Genomic DNA, 19,982 nt, shown 5'->3' with positions numbered 1-19,982 from the left:
ATTGCCAAATTCAGACTTAAATTGAAAAAAGTGGGGAGAACCACTAGACCATTCAGGTGTGACCTAAATCAAATCCCTTGTAATTAAACAGTGAAAGTGACAAGTAGATTTAAGGGATCAGATCTGATAGACAGAGTGCCTGAAGAACTATGGACCTATGGACCGAGGTTCATGACATTGTACAGGAGACAGGGATCAAGACCATTCTCAAGATAAAGAAATGCAAAAAAGCGAGATGGCTATCTGAGGAGGCCTTACAAATAGCTGTGAAAAGAAGAGAAGTGAAAAGCAAAGGAAAAAAGGAAAGATATACCCATTTGAATGCAGAGTTCTAAAGAATAGCAAGGAGAGATAGGACAAGCCTTTCTCAGTGATCAGTGCAAAGAAATAGAGGAAAACAATAGAATGGGAAAGACTAGAGATCTCTTCAAGAAAATTAGGGATACTAAGGGAAAATTTCATGCAAATAAGGGCAAAATAAAGGACAGAAATGGTATAGACCTAATAGAAGCAGAAGACATCAAGAAGAGGTGGCAAGAATACACAGAAGAACTATACAAAAAAGATCTTCATGACCCAGATAACCATGATGGTATGATCACTCATCTAGAGCCAGACATCCTGGAATGTGAAGTCAAGTGGTACTTAGGAAGCATCACTATGAACAAAGCTAGTGGAGATGATGGAATTCCAGTTGAGCTATTTCAAATCCTAAAAGATGGTGCTGTGAAAGTGCTACACTCAATATGCCAGCAAATTTGGAAAACTCAGCAGTGGCCACAGGACTGGAAAAGGTCAGTTTTCATTCCAATCCCAAAGATATGCAATGCCAAAGAATGTTCAAACTACTAGCAATGTAATACTCAAAATTCTCCAAGCCAGGCTTCAGCAATATATGAACTGTGAGCTTCCAGATGTTCAAGCTGGTTTTAGAAAATGCAGAGGAACCAGAGATCAAATTGCCAACATCTGCTGGATCATAGAAAAAGCAAGAGAGTTCCAGAAAAACATCTACTTTTGCTTTATTGACTATGCCAAAGACTTTGACTGTGTTCAGTTCAGTTCAGTTCAGTTGCTCAGTCATGTCTGACTCTTTGTGACCCCATGAACTGCAAATCAGTCCTGAACTTTCATTGGGAGGACTGATGCTGAAGCTGAAACTCCAATACTTTGGCCCCCTGATGCGAAGAACTGACTCATTTGAAAAGACCCTGATCCGGGAAAAATTGAAGGCAGGAGGAGAAGGGGACGACAGAGGATGAGATGGTTGGATGGCATCACCGACTCAATGGACATGAGTTTGAGTAAACTCCGGGAGTTGGTGATGGGCAGGAAGGCCTGGTGTGCTGCAGTCCATGGGGTTGCAAAGAGTCCGACATGACTGAGCGACTGAACTGAACTGATGAGGGTAAATACTAAATTCAATCACATTGTCCTAAGAGGGACAGAAAGGAATTTTGATGATATGAAAAGAGAAGGCTATAAGGTGAGGATGAAGTAGAGGTTAGAGTGATGTGGACACAAGCCAAGGAGTGCCGTCAGCCATTAGAAGCTGAAAGTTCAGGGAAAGGAGTCTCCTCATAAGCTTCTAGAAAAAGGTGGGTGACCCTGCTAAGCCCTTGATTTTGATGCAGTGATATAGCTTTTCATTTTCAGTCTGGTTGATTTAAGACTATCAGCTCCCTGAGGGTAGTGATCATGTATGTTTGGTTAATGACCTAGCTCCATTGCCTAACATGGTATAGGCAATCAATAATATATGCAATATCCTATATGTCATAAATAAAGCAAATAAAATTGTGCAACCTTTCTTTACAACTGTTATACTAGTCACTGTAATGAAAATGTGATTTTATTAGTACCAGGTCCAGTATATTTGAGGCAAAAATATCTACCATCATTATAGAGTTGTCTCCCTAAATTCAGAAAAGCCTCAGTTCAGCAAGAAAAAAAATAACTTGCTTCGTGTATATGTATTCCTAGTGGCTCAGACAGTAAAGAATCCACCTGTCTGGGTTTGATCCCTGTGTTAGGAAGTTCCCCTTTAGGAGGGCATGGCAAACCACTCCAGTATTTTTGCCTGGAGAATCCCCATGGACAGAGGAACCAGACAGGCTATAGTCCATGTGGTTGCAAAGAGGTGGACACAACTGAGCGACTAAGCACAAGTACACACACTGAGGCAAAAATAGCTCCCATCATTACAGCTTTATCACCCTAAACTCAGAAAATCTCAGTTAAGCAAGAAAACCTTGCTTTGTGTGTGTGTATGAATATACATCTATGGCAACTTGTGCACAATGTAGTAAAGCACATGTTTGGTTTTACTTCAGCATTACTACTAATTTACATGATTTGGACTAATGCCAGTAATAGTAATAAAAGTATTTGAAATGTTAGCTGTATGCTGCTTTGTGACTTTAACATTTAAGTAATTAGGCTTTAAAAATAATCCATTATAAATTTGACTTTGTTCATTTTGCTAAGGCAAATATCTGTCATATATTTCATATTATTATTAATACTTAGATAGAGTTGTGTTTCTATTGTATTTAAAAAATTTTAGCTTTGGCTCTTAAAGTGAATATATCTTTATTTCATCCAAAACACTAGAGGAAGCTTTATCTTTTCTTTTTTTCACTTTGTAGACAGATTGCTTCATGAACACCGATCTTATTTTTGACTTCTGTTTCTCTTACCTCTTTCCTTCTAAGGATTGGGAACACATAGCTACCTGGCCTTGGCATTGTGCCTCTGGCCAACTATAAAGGCAAAACTACCTCGTGTGGTACTTTTGACAGGGCCCTAATATAACTAGTGGAGGATTCCAAGTTTGCACTCAGACTCACTCAGAGATCTCCACACTCACTCAGACTCTCATTATCTAAGACAGGGACCTTAAAGTTGTGAAGATTATAAAATAAAAGAAATTTGAAACCGTTAGAGACAGTGAATTGCCCTCCTCTTATTATCTGAATCACTGTCTGTTAATCTTTGGGAGACATTTACTAACTTCATATATTTTCTAAGCGAAGGAGATGTAGGTCCATTTCCTTTTTCTGATCTAGTTTTTGCACATAAAGTAAATGCTTTGATAAAAAGCCATGGGGGAGAGTATGTTTCATTATGGTGTCAATTCTCCAATGTAAATATTATTTCTATTTATCGATATGTTAAGCTCATAACTCTTGGTTTCATAACAGACCAATGCAGAAAGGTATTAAGAGGCTTAGCAATGTAAATTTCTTTCTGTTGTATGGTTTGAGAGCATGCCAACTTAAATATTTTACATAATTTTGTTTTTAATTTTGAAAATATTTTTGTTCATATATTTTAGGCGAGGAAAGAACTTAAATCGTACTTTGCTCTTTTGCAGCTTATTTGCATACACATTAAGGACAAAATGAGATAAAAACAAAGTCCTTTCCAACTGTTTAAGAAGCAATTTAATAGAGCTTTTTCAAATATATGTTACCTTAGGTTTTTTAAAAATATCATGAGTTTCTTTAATGAGATTATTAGATTTTTTAAACTATTTTTTTCACTAATCGTCATTGTTAAATATACTAGGTTATTGAATCTTCTTGGAAAATGCAAACCCTTGTTTAGAGCTGCATAACAGTTCATATTGTGATTGTATAGTGATTTATTTAGTCAGTCTCTTATGGACTGAATCTTATCCCCTCCAAATTCATATGTTAAAATGCTAACCCTCAATATGACTATGCTTTGAGGTAGAGACTTGAAGTAGGAATTTAAGTTTAAATGAGGTTGTAAGGGTGGAAGTCCCAATTCAGTAGGATTGGTTTTTGAGGAAAAGCAGCAGACATGAGAGCTTGTTCTCTCTCTCTCCACAGGAGAAAGACCATGTAAGAATGCAAAAGGTACGCACCATGGAAGGTAAGGAGAGAAGTGTCGGACTTCTAGCCTCCAGAACTGTGAGATTAAATTTCTGTTGCTTATATCACCCAGTCTGTGACATTTTGTTACAGCAACACAAGCAGAATAATATATCCTGTGAGTGAACATTTAGTTTGTTTTATATGATTTACTAAGAATATTTTGGCCACCTGATGCAAAGAACTGACTCATTTGAAAAGACCCTGATGCTGGGAAAGACTTAAGGTGGGAGGAGAAGGGGATGACAGAGGATGAGATGGTTGGATGGCATCACTGACTCAATGGACATGAGTTTGAGTAAACTCTGGGGAGTTGATCATGGACAGGGAGGCCTGGCATGCTGCAGTCCATGGGGTCGCAAAGAGTCGGACACAACTGAGTGACTGAACTGAGGACTATTTTGCTATTATATTATGCTTTAATATTATATTTTATTTTACCAATATATTTACTATTATATTTTATGATATAGTGACTAATAATTTTACATTTTTCCTACAATGTTTTACTATTGATGTAATGGGAATTCTTGTCATAAATCTTTATGTAAATCTCCATTTTTTCCTAGTAAAATTCAGTATGTAGCAATACTGGGCCAAAAGTTACACATTTTAGTGCAAAAGCTAGGAGAAGTTTTTGTTAAAAATTTTTGGTCCAAATATGTTTTATATCAGTTTATACAGCCATCATTTGTCCATGAGGGCTCCTTTCATCACAGGCTTGTCCAAACTGCATTTTAACGACAACAAAAAAATTGCTTTCTGAAGTAAAAAGTGAAGAACTTTTTTTGTCATTTGAATATATGTTTTTGATTATTTTAAAATTTTATATTCTTTTCATATTTGTGGGTTATTATTTTTTTCTTCTGTACTGGATTGCAGTTCATGTTCTTTGCCCATTTTTCTGATTGTGTGTCCTTTAGAATACTAATGATAAAACCAATCAAGTTGTGTTCTGAAAATGTCTCCCCTTTTCACTTCTTAACACATAATTGATGTGGAGCTTAAGGTAAAAAAACAACTACCTAAGTTACATCTCCATTAGATGTGTAAAATATTCATTTATTCACCTATCATTTAATGAATATTTATTGAATGTATTCTATATGCCTGGCAGTACTCTATGCCCTAATATTAGAGACTTAAACAAAATACTGTCTTTACTTTCTGAGATTTATATTCTCATGAACAAGTGACAGGAAGCAAGCAATGTGTCAGATGGTGTTAAAAGTATAAAACAGAATAAAGACTGTAAGAAGAGCTGAGAGTGGGGAGGGTGATTGCAGTTTTACAAAAGGTGTGCTAGGGAAGGTCTCTGACAAAGTGACTTTTAAGATCTGAAGAAAGTTCAAGAGTGGGCTAAGCAACTGTCTGGAGGAAAAGCTCCCCATAAAATGGAATATTCAAATGTAGAGATCTTGAAGCCAATGTATCCTTGTATGGTATCAGTTTTTAAAAAATTGTGTATTATTGTTAATGTCAGAAAGGGGAAATTTTTCCCTTTTGAGTTCTAGTGGCTAGACTGATAATAACATTGATATAAGGTGGATCAGCAGAAAAGGAAAAAAAAAAAAACAAAACTTGTGTACATGGAGGTCTCATAGAAATGGGACGTAAGAAGTGTTCAAGGCAGGCAACTTTTATACTTTCTGACCAAGACGGTGAATTTGTAAGGAATTGACAGGACAAAGAAACTTAGTTTTGAGTGCTTAATTAGTACAGAATTGAAACAGGATTTGGATTTGGGGTACTATATCACAGAAATAAGAAGATTTGTTTAGGTAGTCTTCTCAGTTCAGATTCCCTATCTCTGGTGATAAGGACGTGTCATTCTATCTGCAAATACAGAGAGTGTACCTTTCACATGAGAGATTCATTTCCTGCTTTCAGTAAGACAGAGAGCAGGGTCAAAATGTTCCTCTTGCATTAGCTGTTTCTTAAGAAAGTTGAATTCAAAGTAATCAGTATGCCCTTGAGGGAGAAAAAACAGTCTTTTCAGCAAGTGGTGTTGGGAAAGCTGGACAGTACATGTAAATCAATGAACTTAGAACTCTCACTCACACCAAAAACAAGAATAAACTCAAAATAGCTTTAAAGACTTGAACACAAAACATGACACCATAAAACTCCTAGGAGAGAACATAGACAAAACATTCTCTGACATAAATCATACCATTGTTTTTTAGGTCAGTCTCCCAAGGCAATAGAGATAAAAGCAAAAATAAACAAATGAGACCTAATCAAGCTTATAAGTTTTTACACAGCAAAGGAAACTATAAACAAAAGGAAAAGGCAACCTACAGACTGGGGAAAAATATTTAAAATGATGAGACCAACAAGAGCTTAATTTCCAAATGTACAAACAGCTCATACAATTCAATAACAGCAAAAACAGCTCAATCAAAAAATGGGCAGAAGACCTAAATATACATTTCTCCAAAGAAGATATAGAGATGGCCAACAAGCACATGGAAAGATGCTTGACATTGCTAGTTATTAGAGAAATGAAAATCAAAACTACAGTGTGGTACCATTTCATACTGCTCAGAATGGCCACCGTTAAAAAGTCTACAAATCTTAATAACAAAAGCTGGAAAGGATGTGGAGAAGAAGGAACTCTTCTACACTGTTGTTGGGAATGTAACTTGGTGTAGCCACTATGGAAAACAGTATGAAGACTCTTTAAGAAACTAAAAATAGAGTTACCATATGACCTAGCAATCTCACTCTTGGGTATATGGCTGGCAAAAACTGTAATTCAAAAATTATATGCACCCCAGTGTTCACAGCAGCATTTTTTACAATAGCCAAGACATTGCTATTGTAAATAGCCATTTGCCCATCAACCCAAATACTGATCAACAGATGAAATATAATATTCAGGAGGCCCAATCTGGTCTGTCTTATTAAGAAAGTTAATACCTAGAAACTAAAACATTCATATGCCAAAGCCTTGGCCACCTGTTGTCCTGTGCATATGATTGCTTATCTCATGAGATACCTAGTAATTATCTCAAATTTAAAGTGAAGTGAAGTGAAAGTCACTCAATCCTGTCTGACTCATTGTGACCCTATGGACTATACAGTCCGTGGAATTCTCCAGGCCAGAATACTGGAGTGGATAGCCTTTCCCTTCTCCAGGGGATCCTCCCAACCCAGGGATCGAACCCAGGTCTCCTGCATTTCAGGTAGATTCTTTACCAGCTGACCCACAAGGGAAGCCCAAGAATACTGAGCTATGTTTCGATAACTGATATAAACAAATGTATACCAAGAACAGGGATTCTAAACAAATAAAATATTGATTTTGGTTCAGAGAGAACTTTGATACTCCAGTTTTCTTGTGATTCAACAGTTCTAGAAAATACATAGGTTTATTTCCAGTTCACACATGCTCATTAAATCATTTTAAGTGAATTTAGTTAACAGGTCTGAAGACATTAATTTATTATTAGCAGCTGTTAGTATTAATTTATAATATTATGTTCTATGCACATTAATACTGTACAGCATGATTTCCTACTTACTATTGAGTTCAACAGCCTACACAAAAGGATATTTTCCTAAAAAATTCTGGCTACAGTAGCAAATAGAAGCATATTTACACACTCTAGGGGAAAGCAAAATTTCAAAAATTCCCCAAACAAAAACTTCCACATGAAATCACAGTCCTTATTTTGACCTTTTTAGTTTAAGCTAAAAGAGATGCTTAAGATGTTTTTTAGGTTAAGCTAAAAAAGATGTTAAGCTAAGAGATGATGCACTAGTAGACAAAGAAGTGGAAAAAGAAGGCTGGCCTATTTGGATTACTGGCAGAATGTGACACCAATATGGCATCAAACCCTGCTGTGATTCCAAGGGCTTCATGACTGAATAAAGATTTTTTTTTTTTGAGTGGGGGTGGTTAATGTAAATTTGATCTTTTACTTGGGGAATGTGTAATATATTATCATTCCATAATGATATATGGTAATTGCTTTGGTAATCAAACCTTAAAGGTCCTATTTATGGAAATTAATATAGTTATCAGCTTTTAGTATTGGGCTTTCTTACACTAAGGGAAAATGATCTAAAGAGAAGTATCTAAAATTTAAAAGGCAACTCTAAATATGAAGGTGTCATTATTCAATGCTAAAACACTATTTTATCATATATTTTCCTCTTCATAAAATATTTTGATTAGTTTTGGTTTAGTTAGATACATCTTTGATTTTTTTTTTCCAGAAAGTATTTGTAATGAGTGTACTTGTACACTTCCACAAATACTTAGATGCCTGAGAGTTTTGTTTACTTTCTAATGATAATAGTAGCTTGGATGGGTTTTGAAATGTTTCCTCTTTGGAAGTCCAATTTAGGATTACATCTTTATTTTTCAAATCAGATTAGAGGAAAAAGGGGGATATATTTAGTGTGCTTACTTTTCATTAATAATATTTGATACCAGGAAATGTCTTTTCATCTGAAAAACTGAAGTTCTTTAGCTCATTAAAAATTTATTGTATTATTCTTTACTTTTTGCATATTTTCACCTCATTTTAAAACTCCCTTTTTAGTATTGTTATAATTATTTTTTTTGGATACAGTTTTCTCTATTAGATATTGATTAAAGTATAACAAACCACTTCAAAACTTATTTTATTAGTTTAGTTTTATTAAGATACCATGAAGAGGTTTAAATTTTGTTAGTATGTTCATCCAGTCTAGCTAAACATGGAGGGAGGAGGGAGGGGGATTCGGGATGGGGAACACGTGTACACCTGTGGTGGATTCATGTTGATGTATGGCAAAACCAATACAATATTGTAAAGTAATTAGCCTCCCATTAAAATAAATAAATTTATATTAAAAAAAAGAAAACATGTAATGTCTTTCCTTAGCCAATGATGTGCCATTATAAATATTTATTTTGTTATGCCATACAATTTGACTTGTTGTCTTTTTTATCTGTCTTTAGAATCAACCATAACTTGGCTAGCATTTTCTCCTATTGTTGTTGTTGCATCAGTACCTAAGCTAAGTTAGCTCTCAGAAATCACCCTGGGATGGTCATCAACATTCCATGGTCACATCCTGATTCTTGCTGCCTTGGTGACCACGTGTATGGACCTTGACATTGTCTTCCCGTGGACTTGTGTTTGTCAGCCCTGTGATTACATGCTTTGTGCTGCTATCTGCGAAACGATTTTCAGATGAAGATAAAGTATAAAGAACTTGAATAGAAAAAACTACCAATAGCACTTACATAGTGAGCTAGAATGAAAATTGTTTCTTTTCTTTCAGAGTTACTTAGACACATGTGCCCCAATGTTCATTGCAGCGCTATTTATGACAGCTAGAATTTGAAAGCAGCCTAGATATCCATTGAGAGGTGAATACACTATATACACTAGATTATTAGTCGATCATAAAAAAAGAGTGCATTTGAGTCAGTTCTAATCAGGTGGATGAACCTAGAGCCTATTATATAGAGTGAAGTAAGAAAGAGAAAAATATTGTATATTAACGCATATGTATGAAATCTAGAAAGATGGTACTGATAAGACTATATGCAGGGCAGCAATGGAAATGCAGACATAGTTAACAGACTTGTGGACACAGTAGGTGAAGGAGAGTATGGGACAGATGGGGAGAGTAGCACTGAAACATATACATTACCATATGTAAAATAGATAGCCAGTGGGAATTTGCTGTATGATGCAGGGTGCTCAAATCTGGTGCTCTGTGACAGCATAGAGAAGTGGGATGGGATGGGAGATGGGAGGGAGGTTCAAGAGGGAGGGGACATATATACGCCTATGACTGATCTGTGTCAGTGTCTTGCAGAAACCAACATAATATTGTAGAGCAATTATCTTCCAATTAAAAATAAATTTAATTAAAAATGTAATCATTGTGAGACATTGTGTATGGTAGGATCTCAATAGATGTTTTCTTCCCTCTCCACTTCCTCTTTGTGGTTTTCCTAATCTACCCTTTTACTAGATTGTGAAAATCATGCCATTATTAGGGGGTATATTTACTTAGTGAGTATGAGAATGGTTTTCATATGATAAAGAAAGGAGCGTCTTTTCCCTTTGTATGTAGGACAGTTGAAGGAAATAGTACTAGAATGAATACCCAAAGCCCTTTCTTATAAACATATACATATATTTACCATGCATGGATATTTACAAACCTTTTACATGAGCATGTATTTATAGTTTGTAGAGCAGGGCTGATGTTACAAATGGATGAATAGCTGATTACTACTCAATATGATTTAGGGGCAGTGATTTCTTTCAAGTATCTTTACTGGCTTGAACTATAAGGAGTATAGCCTTGAACCACCTCTTGTATTTTTCATGCTGGAATTGGCTGACTCTAGAGTTTGGTCTTGGGGATCTTCCTGTTTCCCTCCAAATGATCTTTTTAAAATTTTGTTTATAATTTTAAAAATTATATAACATATTCTGAATCACATGAAGCAGAGTCAGGACAGATATGTGACTTAAAGTTGCTTATTATTATGTTCTGAAGAATAAGTTTTTGATATAGAATTCTATTTTATCAGGTAACAAATTTTTGACTTAAACCAGATATTATGATTTATAATAATTCAATCATTTACTTATTCAATCATTCAACACTATTCACTGAGTGCTCAGGAGTAATCAAGGTAAGCATTTCTCTTGTCTTAATGTCTAGTAGGAAAACATGAAATAAACTATTATTGCATATTTAATTACATATCCTAGTATATTTATAGAATTTAATCCACCTGCCAATGCAGAAGATACAGGAGACCTGGATTCAATCCCCGGGTCCGGAAGATCCCCTGGAGTAGGAAAGAGCAACCCACTCCAGTATACTTGCTTAAAAAATTCCATGGACACGGGAGCCTGGCAGTCTACAGTCTATGGGGTTGCAAAGAGTCAAACATGATTGAGCTTGCACACACACACAAGCTCATTGAAATTCATTAGCAGATATTAATATTTCAGAAAACAATTACATAATAAATGTTCACTGTACTCAGTCACTCAGTCATGTCGACTCTTGGTGAGTCCAAGAACTGTAGCCCATCGAGCTTCTCTATTCATGGGATTTCATAAGCAAAATTACTGGAGTGGGTTGCCATTCCCTTCTCCAGGGGAATCTTCCCAACCCAGGGATTGAGCCTTTGTCTCTTACGTCTTCTGCATTAGTAGGTGGATTTTATTTTACCACTAGTGCTACCTGGGAAGCCCCAAATATTCATTATAGAACTGTAAATAAGGACTAAATTAATAATTTGTCAGTATTTCCTTCTGGGATATTCATACATTGTCCTAGAGTAATAAAACAATTTACATATTTTTGTTAAGTATGTTTTGATTATGCGTTAGTTGCTCAGTCATGTCTGATTCTTTGTGAACCCGTGGACTATAGTCCACCAGGCTCCTCTGTCCATGGAATTCTCCAGGAAAGAGTTCTGGAATGGGTTTATATGCTGTGCTGTGCTTAGTCACAGTTGTGTTCAACTCTTTGCAACCTCATGGAATATAGCCCATCAGGCTCCTCTGTCCATGGGGATTCTCCAGGCAAGAATACTGGAATGGGTTACCATGCCCTCCTCCAGGGGATCTTCCTAACTCAGGGATTGAACCCAGGTTTCCTGCATTGCAGGCAGATTCTTTATCCTCTGAACCACCAGGGAAGCCCAGAGTCAGTTTATATTCAGCTGCAATAGTACTAATCTTTTGAGACTGTAAACTTCTGAATAGGTGTGTATGCTGCTTCATAGCTATATATAGTAATTAGTAATGTAATGCGAGACCTGATGAAAGTAATAATAATGCTTTATTTCTCTAAAAAATTGTGAGTGCTAAGGAAAGTAATCAATTTAGGCAATATTTTAGTTGGAAAACTGATGACTACATAATACTGAATAAATTGTTAAAAAGAAATGAATAATCTTGCTATAATGGAAGGATAGATAAAAATATTCATTTTTTATGAATAAAAATAATCTTACCCCATAATATATATTTTCAAATATCCATGGGAAATGAGCCATTTAAATAGAAGATAGGAGAAACTTAGATAATAATAGTTTCCAATTGTAAGCTTGTATGCCAGTGGGCAAAATAGTTGCTTAATTTAAAAAATATTTATATCATGTTTTCACCATTCATAGTCAATGTGTATGTAATTCCAAAAAAATAAAATAAATAATTTTTTTTGGCCAGAATGATGTCAGTTTATCAATTTGACATTTTAAATAACTAAATCAATAGGATTTTTTAATGGATCCAGTGTTCTTAGGATCCAGGTATATACAAACCAGGTTTAAGATGATTATCTCTAAGGGATTAGCAAATGTCTCTCTTCTTCCCTTGCAGTTTTAATTTAGAAAATTATCCCAAAGACTGGGTCTAATTCTATCTTCTGCATGTGGCTGGAGGCCACAGGAAATCTTGCTTTCTTTTGAAATGATTCCCTTGACATATATGCAAATAAGACTTGAGAAAATAATCTCTAATGGTGGAGATCAATTATGTAACCCTGGTAAGGCAGTTACATCATATTCTTCAAGAAAGTTGCAAGAAGCTGCAGATAAAAGGTGTGTGTATGTGTGTGTGTGAGAGAGAGAGAGGAGAGAGAGATGGAGAGACAGAGAGACAAAGACAGAGACAGGGAGATTCTGCTGCTGGCTAGAATTTTGCTGTTTATCTTTGTTATAAAAGACTAAATCTTTTTGTTGAGCTGCTTGCCGTGTGGTCTCTACCTTTGGCACTCCTTTCTACACCCTTGCCATGACTCTTTTTCCCACTTATGGGTCAGGAAAAAGAACTGCTTCTTGTCATTTTAAAAAATGGACTCAGGCACAGAAATTCCATCTGAAAGTTTTATTCTCTCGTTAGGAAAGAAGTTTTCAAAGCACAAGATTTTTTTTAATGAAGTTTTTAATGTTAAAATAAAGGGAAACACAACTTTGAAAGTGTTGTGTTCCTAATGAATTATTATTTCTTAAGGGGGAAAAGTTTTCAAAATGAGTTTTATATTTTTAAGAGGTAATTTAAAATAAATGAATAAACCCAAAGGGCTTCATTTTGATTGTTGTTCTTCTGTTAACTTTGCAGTTTTTGTTGCAAACATTTTTAACATATTTCATAAAAATGTTTTTGGAAAATTTGATAACTTATGTACAGCTTAACATATCGTGCCTTTCTAACAGATAGAATATTTAACTTTTTACCAAATGCACACTGTTTATGAATTACTAATTTGTCTTGGGTTAAGTACAAGAATATGTTTTGGGTAGCATATCTGTTATCTAGCATCTAGACTGGGGTACAAGTTTGACTGTTAATGTATGTTTGTCCTTCCATCATTTTACGGTAAACTTGCCTTCCATGGTGGATTGTTTTCTGTAGAAATTGTCAAAAGAATTATTTCTCTCCCCTCTCCCCATGCCATGATGTACTTTCTTGGCAATGAATTTTTATTTTCATTTTTTATTGTGAGGTATTTATTATATATGAGAGTAACACTCTATACTAAAACAAACAGTAAAGGAATTTGCTACTGTAAACTACTCAGATTATGAAAACAAGTGTCACTTATATCACTAAAGCTACTCCCCCTCCTCCTATACTATCATTATTCTCTGAAGAGGTAAGTTTCTTTTTCATGAAATATTTTATCATTTGGCTTTGGGCCTTTTCACTTCATCTTATCTTTGCTTTTTCTAAATCTTTGCTATTTTCTTCTCTTCCAGACCACCAAACACTGAAATGCTCCAGGTCTTGGTCCTCAGTATTCTTTTTTCCTCTATGTACAATCACTTTCTTAATGATCTAGCCCAGACTCAGCTTTTTAAAAATTATTATTACCTTGAAGATTTCCATATTTTAAGTGCCAACCAAAGAACTTTCTTTGAACCCTAGACTCCTATATCTAATTCCCTACTCAGCATCTCCATTTAGATGATTAAAAGCCATCTCAAGATGAAAATATCCAAAATCCAGACTTCATTTCTAGCCACTGCTATACAGTGTCTGCCTCTCATTTCCCTTAACTCTTCCAGATGCCTAATCCGAACATCTTCGAATCTCTGACTCTCTTTTTCTCATAACCGTGTTCAATGGATTAAGAAATTGTTTGAGTCTACCTTCAAAATTAGATCCAGAATCAATTCTTACTACCTCCAGGGAAATCATCCTAGTTCCACACCATAATTTTCTCTTGCCTGGATTAATGCACTTTCTTTCTGATTGCTTCTCCATCTCCCTCTCTTCCTCTTACAATCTCTTCTCCATATTGTACCCAGAGTATTTCTTGTAAAAGGTCAAATTAATCTGTTTCTCTGCTCGAAACTCTCCAGCAACTTTTCATCTGAGTCAGTGTATAAGACAAAGTCCTTCTAATGTCTTGTAGGCTGCAGATGATCTGGCCCCTGGCTTCTTCTCTGACTTCAGTCATTTACTGTCTCTACTCCACTGCCAAATTATTCTTCCCCAGCTACACAGGCCTCTGTGCTGTTCTTGGAATGATCTAAGCATACTCCTCTTTCAGAGCATTTGTTCTTGCTTTTACTCTGCCAGTAATGCCATTCCCTTCAGAGAGCTGTTGGACCTCTTCTTCCTTTCCATCAAATATCTTTTCTAATTGTGCCTAATTGGAGAGATCTTCTGTGACTCTTGTATAAAGCAGCCAGCCTACCTCCAAACTCACCAAATCCGTCTTTATCTGCTTTATTTCTACTTTTCCACAGATTAACCACCATATAAAATTAACTTATTTACTGTTTCTCTTACCACTAAAATGAATGCTGCATGTAAACAAGTTTGAGAACTGTTTTTTGACCGAAACAAACAGACTGCAAGATATTTCTTCAGTCCAAAAAAAAAAAAAGGACTTACTAAGGATTATGAAAGAATTGCAGTTTGGGGTCTACAAACCATGGTGAGCCACCTGCAAATCCCCCACAAAAATGAAGAGGAGAACTCATGTATAGAGGGGAAAAGGAATTTGGGAGAACTAGAGTAAGCAAAGAGTCTATGATAATCAGTTGTGACAATCTCTCAATGGCTGAGCTCTTGCCAGGAAAGGAGGAGTCTTTCATCTTCATATTGGGTTCAGCTATTATTATAGGGCATGAAATCTCCCCATTCAAGCCTCTCTATTTAATTGAGTTTCTTCTTTATTCATTTTTAACAATCACTTCATTGCCTTTCTTTATAATTTGCCATATTTATCGATATTAAGTTGAACCATATGAAATTTCCAATACCTGTCCTTTTTTTGTCCTACAAAAATGTCAATTTCAGTTGAATAAACATTATATTTCTCTAATGTTTGCATAATACATTTAAAATTTATATAAGTTAAATATGGTGCGTTTCTCATGAGTTGCTTTTTTAATCAATGTTATGTTCCCAATATTGATCCATATTGGGTTGTTGGTAGCTGTTGCTGCTGCTGCTGCCGCTGCTAAGTCACTTCAGTCATGTCCGACTCTGCAACCCCATAGACGGCAGCCCACCAGGCTCCTCTGTCCCTGGGATTCTCCAGGCAAGAACATTGGAGTGGGTTGTTGGTAGCTATGTTTGCTCATTTTTTAAGGTTATATAATATTTGTTTGTGTGATTTCACCATGATTTATTTATCTAGTCTCAAGGCCATGGACATTGTTTTCAGTTTTTTTGCTCTTTCAAATGATGTTACCGTGAAATTTTTACACATGGCTTTGGTGCCTGTGTGCATGAGCATTTCTGCTTTACACATGTAGAATTAATGGGTCATGGGGGGCATGTTTTCAACCTTATAAAGTAAGTATAGTTTTTAAAATTAGATTAGTGGTGATTGTACTGACTTTCATATTTACTGGCAGTTTATAAACTTACTTGTTACCCTGGATTCTTATCAGTTTTACTATTGTAGAAGCTGTAAAATGAAATGGTGTTTTTGGTTTTAATGTTCATTTTCCTAATTGTCAATGAGATTGAGTATATTTTCAAGTGTTTATTGGCCTTTCATGTATTTTAATCTGTGAAATGCTTATTCATCCTTTGTGACCATTTTGGGGAAGTAGTTGGATGGTTTGATTGTTTTCTATTTCTTATTGGTTTGAAAGGGTTTTTTATATTCTAGGTAGAATGTCTGCTCCTCTGTGACTTCTTTTTATGTTTTTAAATTATGAAATATTTTACATTTAATTATTTTTGATATATATTATTTAATATATTTCTTAAGAAGTTGTTCCACATCCAAAGTCATCTAATCTAGGGGCTACATTTTGAGATCCAGTATTGTCGATTATGATAAATATAATCAGGTTGTTGTACTAATTTACAGCTCCATTTCCAGTTGTATATTTTACTAGCACAAGCAAGCACAGCCACTAATTGCATATATGAAACTTTCTCTCACAAATACTTATTCATCCATGCATATAATTAAAGAAAATCAAAATCATTTTACTCTTATATGGCAGTGACAAAAGCATATATTTATTTCTTGACTTGGGGCCCCATCCATTTGGTTGCTTTCTATCATAATATACTTGGGGAATAACTTGATAGTGTTGATATCCCAGAGAATATCTGATGATGTTACACTAATTAGACCTTTCTTTGGTTATCCTGTTACTGCATAATAACTTACTTAGCAGCTTAAAACAATCATTTTAATTCATAATTTTGGAGATAAGGAATTTAGAAAGGGCTGGAACACATGAAGGTTGCATTCATTCTTTGGTTGGAGATTTAGTTGTTTGAAAGCCTGCCTAGGCTGGGCATCCAAGATGATTCATTCACATGACAGACATTGACACAATCAGCTGGGAACTTAGCTAGAGCTATAGACCAAACACCTCACGTGACTTTTCCGTATGATCTGGACTTCTGACAACATGGCTACATGGTTTTGAGAGAGAGTGTCCAAGAGGCCGTGACAAAGAATGAACATTCCAAAGGTTCAAGGTAGAAGTTCTAAGTCTTTTGACAGCCTTACAAGTCCTACAGTATCACTTCTATAGCAGGTCAATCACTAAGGCCAGCCTGATTCAAGGGGCAGGAAATTCAATTTTACATCTCAATGGGAGGAATGTCAAAGTATTTGCAGTTGTCATTGTCCCCCCACCTGTTGAGTTTTAAGAACCAAGGATTCTATTTACCTTAATAGGAAACGTGAATTCTGGAGGGTAGCTTTTATATCTTGTAAAAGTTCGGGGGCCTGTCACATGGTTGAAATTTTTCGTGTTTATTTATTTGAGATATGTTAAAATAAGTTAGAAAAAAATTGTTTGCTCTTTACTTTGCCCGCTATAAAGACAAAATCACATCTTCCATATGATCTGGAAGACAACATATATTAACAACTTGTGGTGAGTTGTACTGGTTCAAGTTCTAGATCTATCCTTCAGTTCTAGCCTGGAGTTAGAATAGAGCAAGACCACCAGAACCCAAGTCCCCCTGCTACTTGGGTGTAGGGCTTAGTATCGGGAGGATCTATGGCAGATAGAGATGTATCTGCAAACGAAATTAGCGAAAACCATGGCTTATTTCACTGACACCTATTCTCCATGGGCCATGGAAGACACCTCAACAGCTGACAGTAGAACTCCAAGCCTGGACTGCCTGAACTGGTTATTATGTGATTTAATGAAATATGTAATTGGAGGAGCACAATAGAATTACATTGTGAAATGCAAATAATACGCACAAGACAGAGCCCAGATAGATATAAATAAGCACAAAGTATTAGTAAATAATATAAGCTGCTGACTCAGAATCCAATCATAACTGCTTCTAAAACCTCTCTGTCAACTCCTTTTTCTCTTTTTCTTTTCTCTGTGCTTGTTGCTACCATATAAAAATAAAAATAATTTTTACTGTTTATCAAACCAACTTACTTTAAATAACATTTAAATTCAATCTTCTAATTCTAATCATTTCTCTTAATAGTTACATGGACATATGCATAATAATGACAGTTTCTTAAAGTAATTTTGAAAACCATATAATTTGTCTCTTTTACTTTCTTATTATACTAACTTAGATTATATTAATTTGTTAGATTTACCCAAATTGATATTCAGTTCAGTTCAGTTCAGTTCTGTAGCTCAGTCATGTCTGACTCTTTGTGACCCCATGGACTGCAGCACGCCAAGCCTCCATGTCCATCACCAACTCTTAGAGTTTACTCAGAATCATGTACATGGAGTTGGTGATGCCATCAAACAACTCGTCCTCTGTTGTCCCCTTTTCCTCCCGCCTTCAATCTTTCCTGGCATAATGGTCTTTTCAAATGAGTCAGCTCTTCTCATCAGGTGGCCAAAGTATTGGAGTTTCAGCTTCAATACCAGTCCTTCCAATGAACACCAAGGACTGATCTCCTTTAGGATTGACTGGTTGGATCTGCTTGCTGTTCAAGGGACTCTCAAGAATCTTCTCCAAAACCACAGTTCAAAAGCATCAATTCTTCGGCACACAGCTCTCTTTATAGTCCAACTCTCACATCTATACATGACAACTGTAAAAACCAAAGCTTTGACTATCCGGACCTTTGTTGGCAAAGTAATGTCTCTGCTTTTTAATATGCTGTCTAGGTTTGTCATAACTTTTCTTCCAAGGAGCAAGCGTCTTTTAATTTCATGGCTGCAATCACCATCTGCAGTGATTTTGAAGCCCCCCCAAATAAAGTCTGACACCGTTTCCACTTTTTCCCCATCTATTTCCCATGAAATGATGGGACCAAATGCCATGATCTTAGTTTTCTGAATGTTGAGCTTTAAGCTATCTTTTTCACTCTTTTTGACATTCATCAAGAGGCTCTTTAGTTCTTCTCCACTTTCTGCCATAAGGGTGGTGTCATCTGCATATCTGAGGTTATTGATATTTCTCCCGGCAATCATGATTCCAGCTTGTGCTTCTTCCAGCCCAGCATTTCTCATGATGTACTCTGCATAGAAGTTAAATAAGCAGGGTGACAATATACAGCCTTGATGTACCCCTTTTCCTATTTGGAACCAGTCTGTTGTTTCATGTCCAGTTCCAACTGTTGCTTCCTGACCTGAATATAGGTTTCTCAAGAGGCAGGTCAGGTGGTCTGATATTCCCATCTCTTAAAAAATTTTCCAGTTTGTGGTGATCCACACAGTCAAAGGTTTTGACATAGTCAATAAAGCAGAGGTAGATATTTTTCTGGAACTCTCTTGCTTTATCGATGATCCAACAGATGTTGGCAATTTGATCTATGGTTCCTCTGCCTTTTCTAAATCCAGCTTGAATATTTGGAAGTTCATGGTTCACATACTGTTGAAGCCTGGCTTGGAGGATTTTTAGCATTACTTTACTAGTGTGTGAGATGAGTGCAATTGAGCGATAATTTGAACATTCTTTGGCATATATATGTACATTATACATAATGTATATACGTGGTGGCTCAGATGGTAAAGAATCTGCCTGCAATTCAGGGGACCTGGATTCAGTCCCTGGGTCAGCAAGATCCCTTGATGAAGGGAATGGCAATCCCCTCCAGTTTTCTTGCCTAGAGAATTCCATGGAAAGAGGAGCCTGGAGGGCTATCATCTATGGGTCACAAAGAGTCAGACACGATATTAGTAAGTATGCAATACTTACTTATTAGTAAGTAATACTAATAAAATGATATTAGTAAGTATAATATCATCTGTTTCTTCTAAAATCAAGAAAGCTATGCAAGTTAGAGTGTTTTCCTGTTTCTAATTTTCATTGCACATCTTTAAAAATCCTTTTCTTTATAATCCAATTTTTGGGTGCCAATTTCAGTGTGTGTTCATTAAGTCAAAGTTATTAATATAATGTTTTAATATTCTATGTCTTTACTCATTTTTATCTGCTTGATATAGCTGATAAAACATTTATTTGAAAATTTATAAAATTTGGATATATGTACCCTATTTTATCAAATTCTCTTGAACATGGACAGGATCAGTGAATATAATAGGCTAATACTCCTGTATTCAGTTACTAATCAGCTAACTTTGAATTAACCAAAGAGGAGATTGTTCTATGTGGATTCTGATTGTTCTATGTGGATATGTTCATCTGATTTAATCAGATGAGCCCTTTAAAAGAA

General features: G+C 35.7%; 1 protein-coding gene across 21 annotated transcripts in view; it reads left to right on the top strand.

Annotated features, from left to right (window-relative positions):
* The window catches only part of LOC129633627 (craniofacial development protein 2-like), a 472,452-nt gene that overhangs the window by 95,233 nt on the left and 357,237 nt on the right, over positions 1-19,982 (top strand). For all 21 annotated transcript variants that reach the window (XM_055555447.1, XM_055555445.1, XM_055555453.1 and 18 more), the window contains one exon: positions 3,858-3,900. In XM_055555447.1, coding sequence (XP_055411422.1) covers positions 3,858-3,900 — 43 coding nt within the window. The remainder of the gene's footprint in view (positions 1-3,857; positions 3,901-19,982) is intronic.

Source organism: Bubalus kerabau, chromosome 19, assembly GCF_029407905.1.
Source record: "Bubalus kerabau isolate K-KA32 ecotype Philippines breed swamp buffalo chromosome 19, PCC_UOA_SB_1v2, whole genome shotgun sequence".
NCBI classification, from domain to species: Eukaryota; Metazoa; Chordata; class Mammalia; order Artiodactyla; family Bovidae; genus Bubalus; species Bubalus kerabau.
Note: the sequence above shows the minus strand (reverse complement) of the source record. Positions and strands in the feature narration are given on the sequence as shown.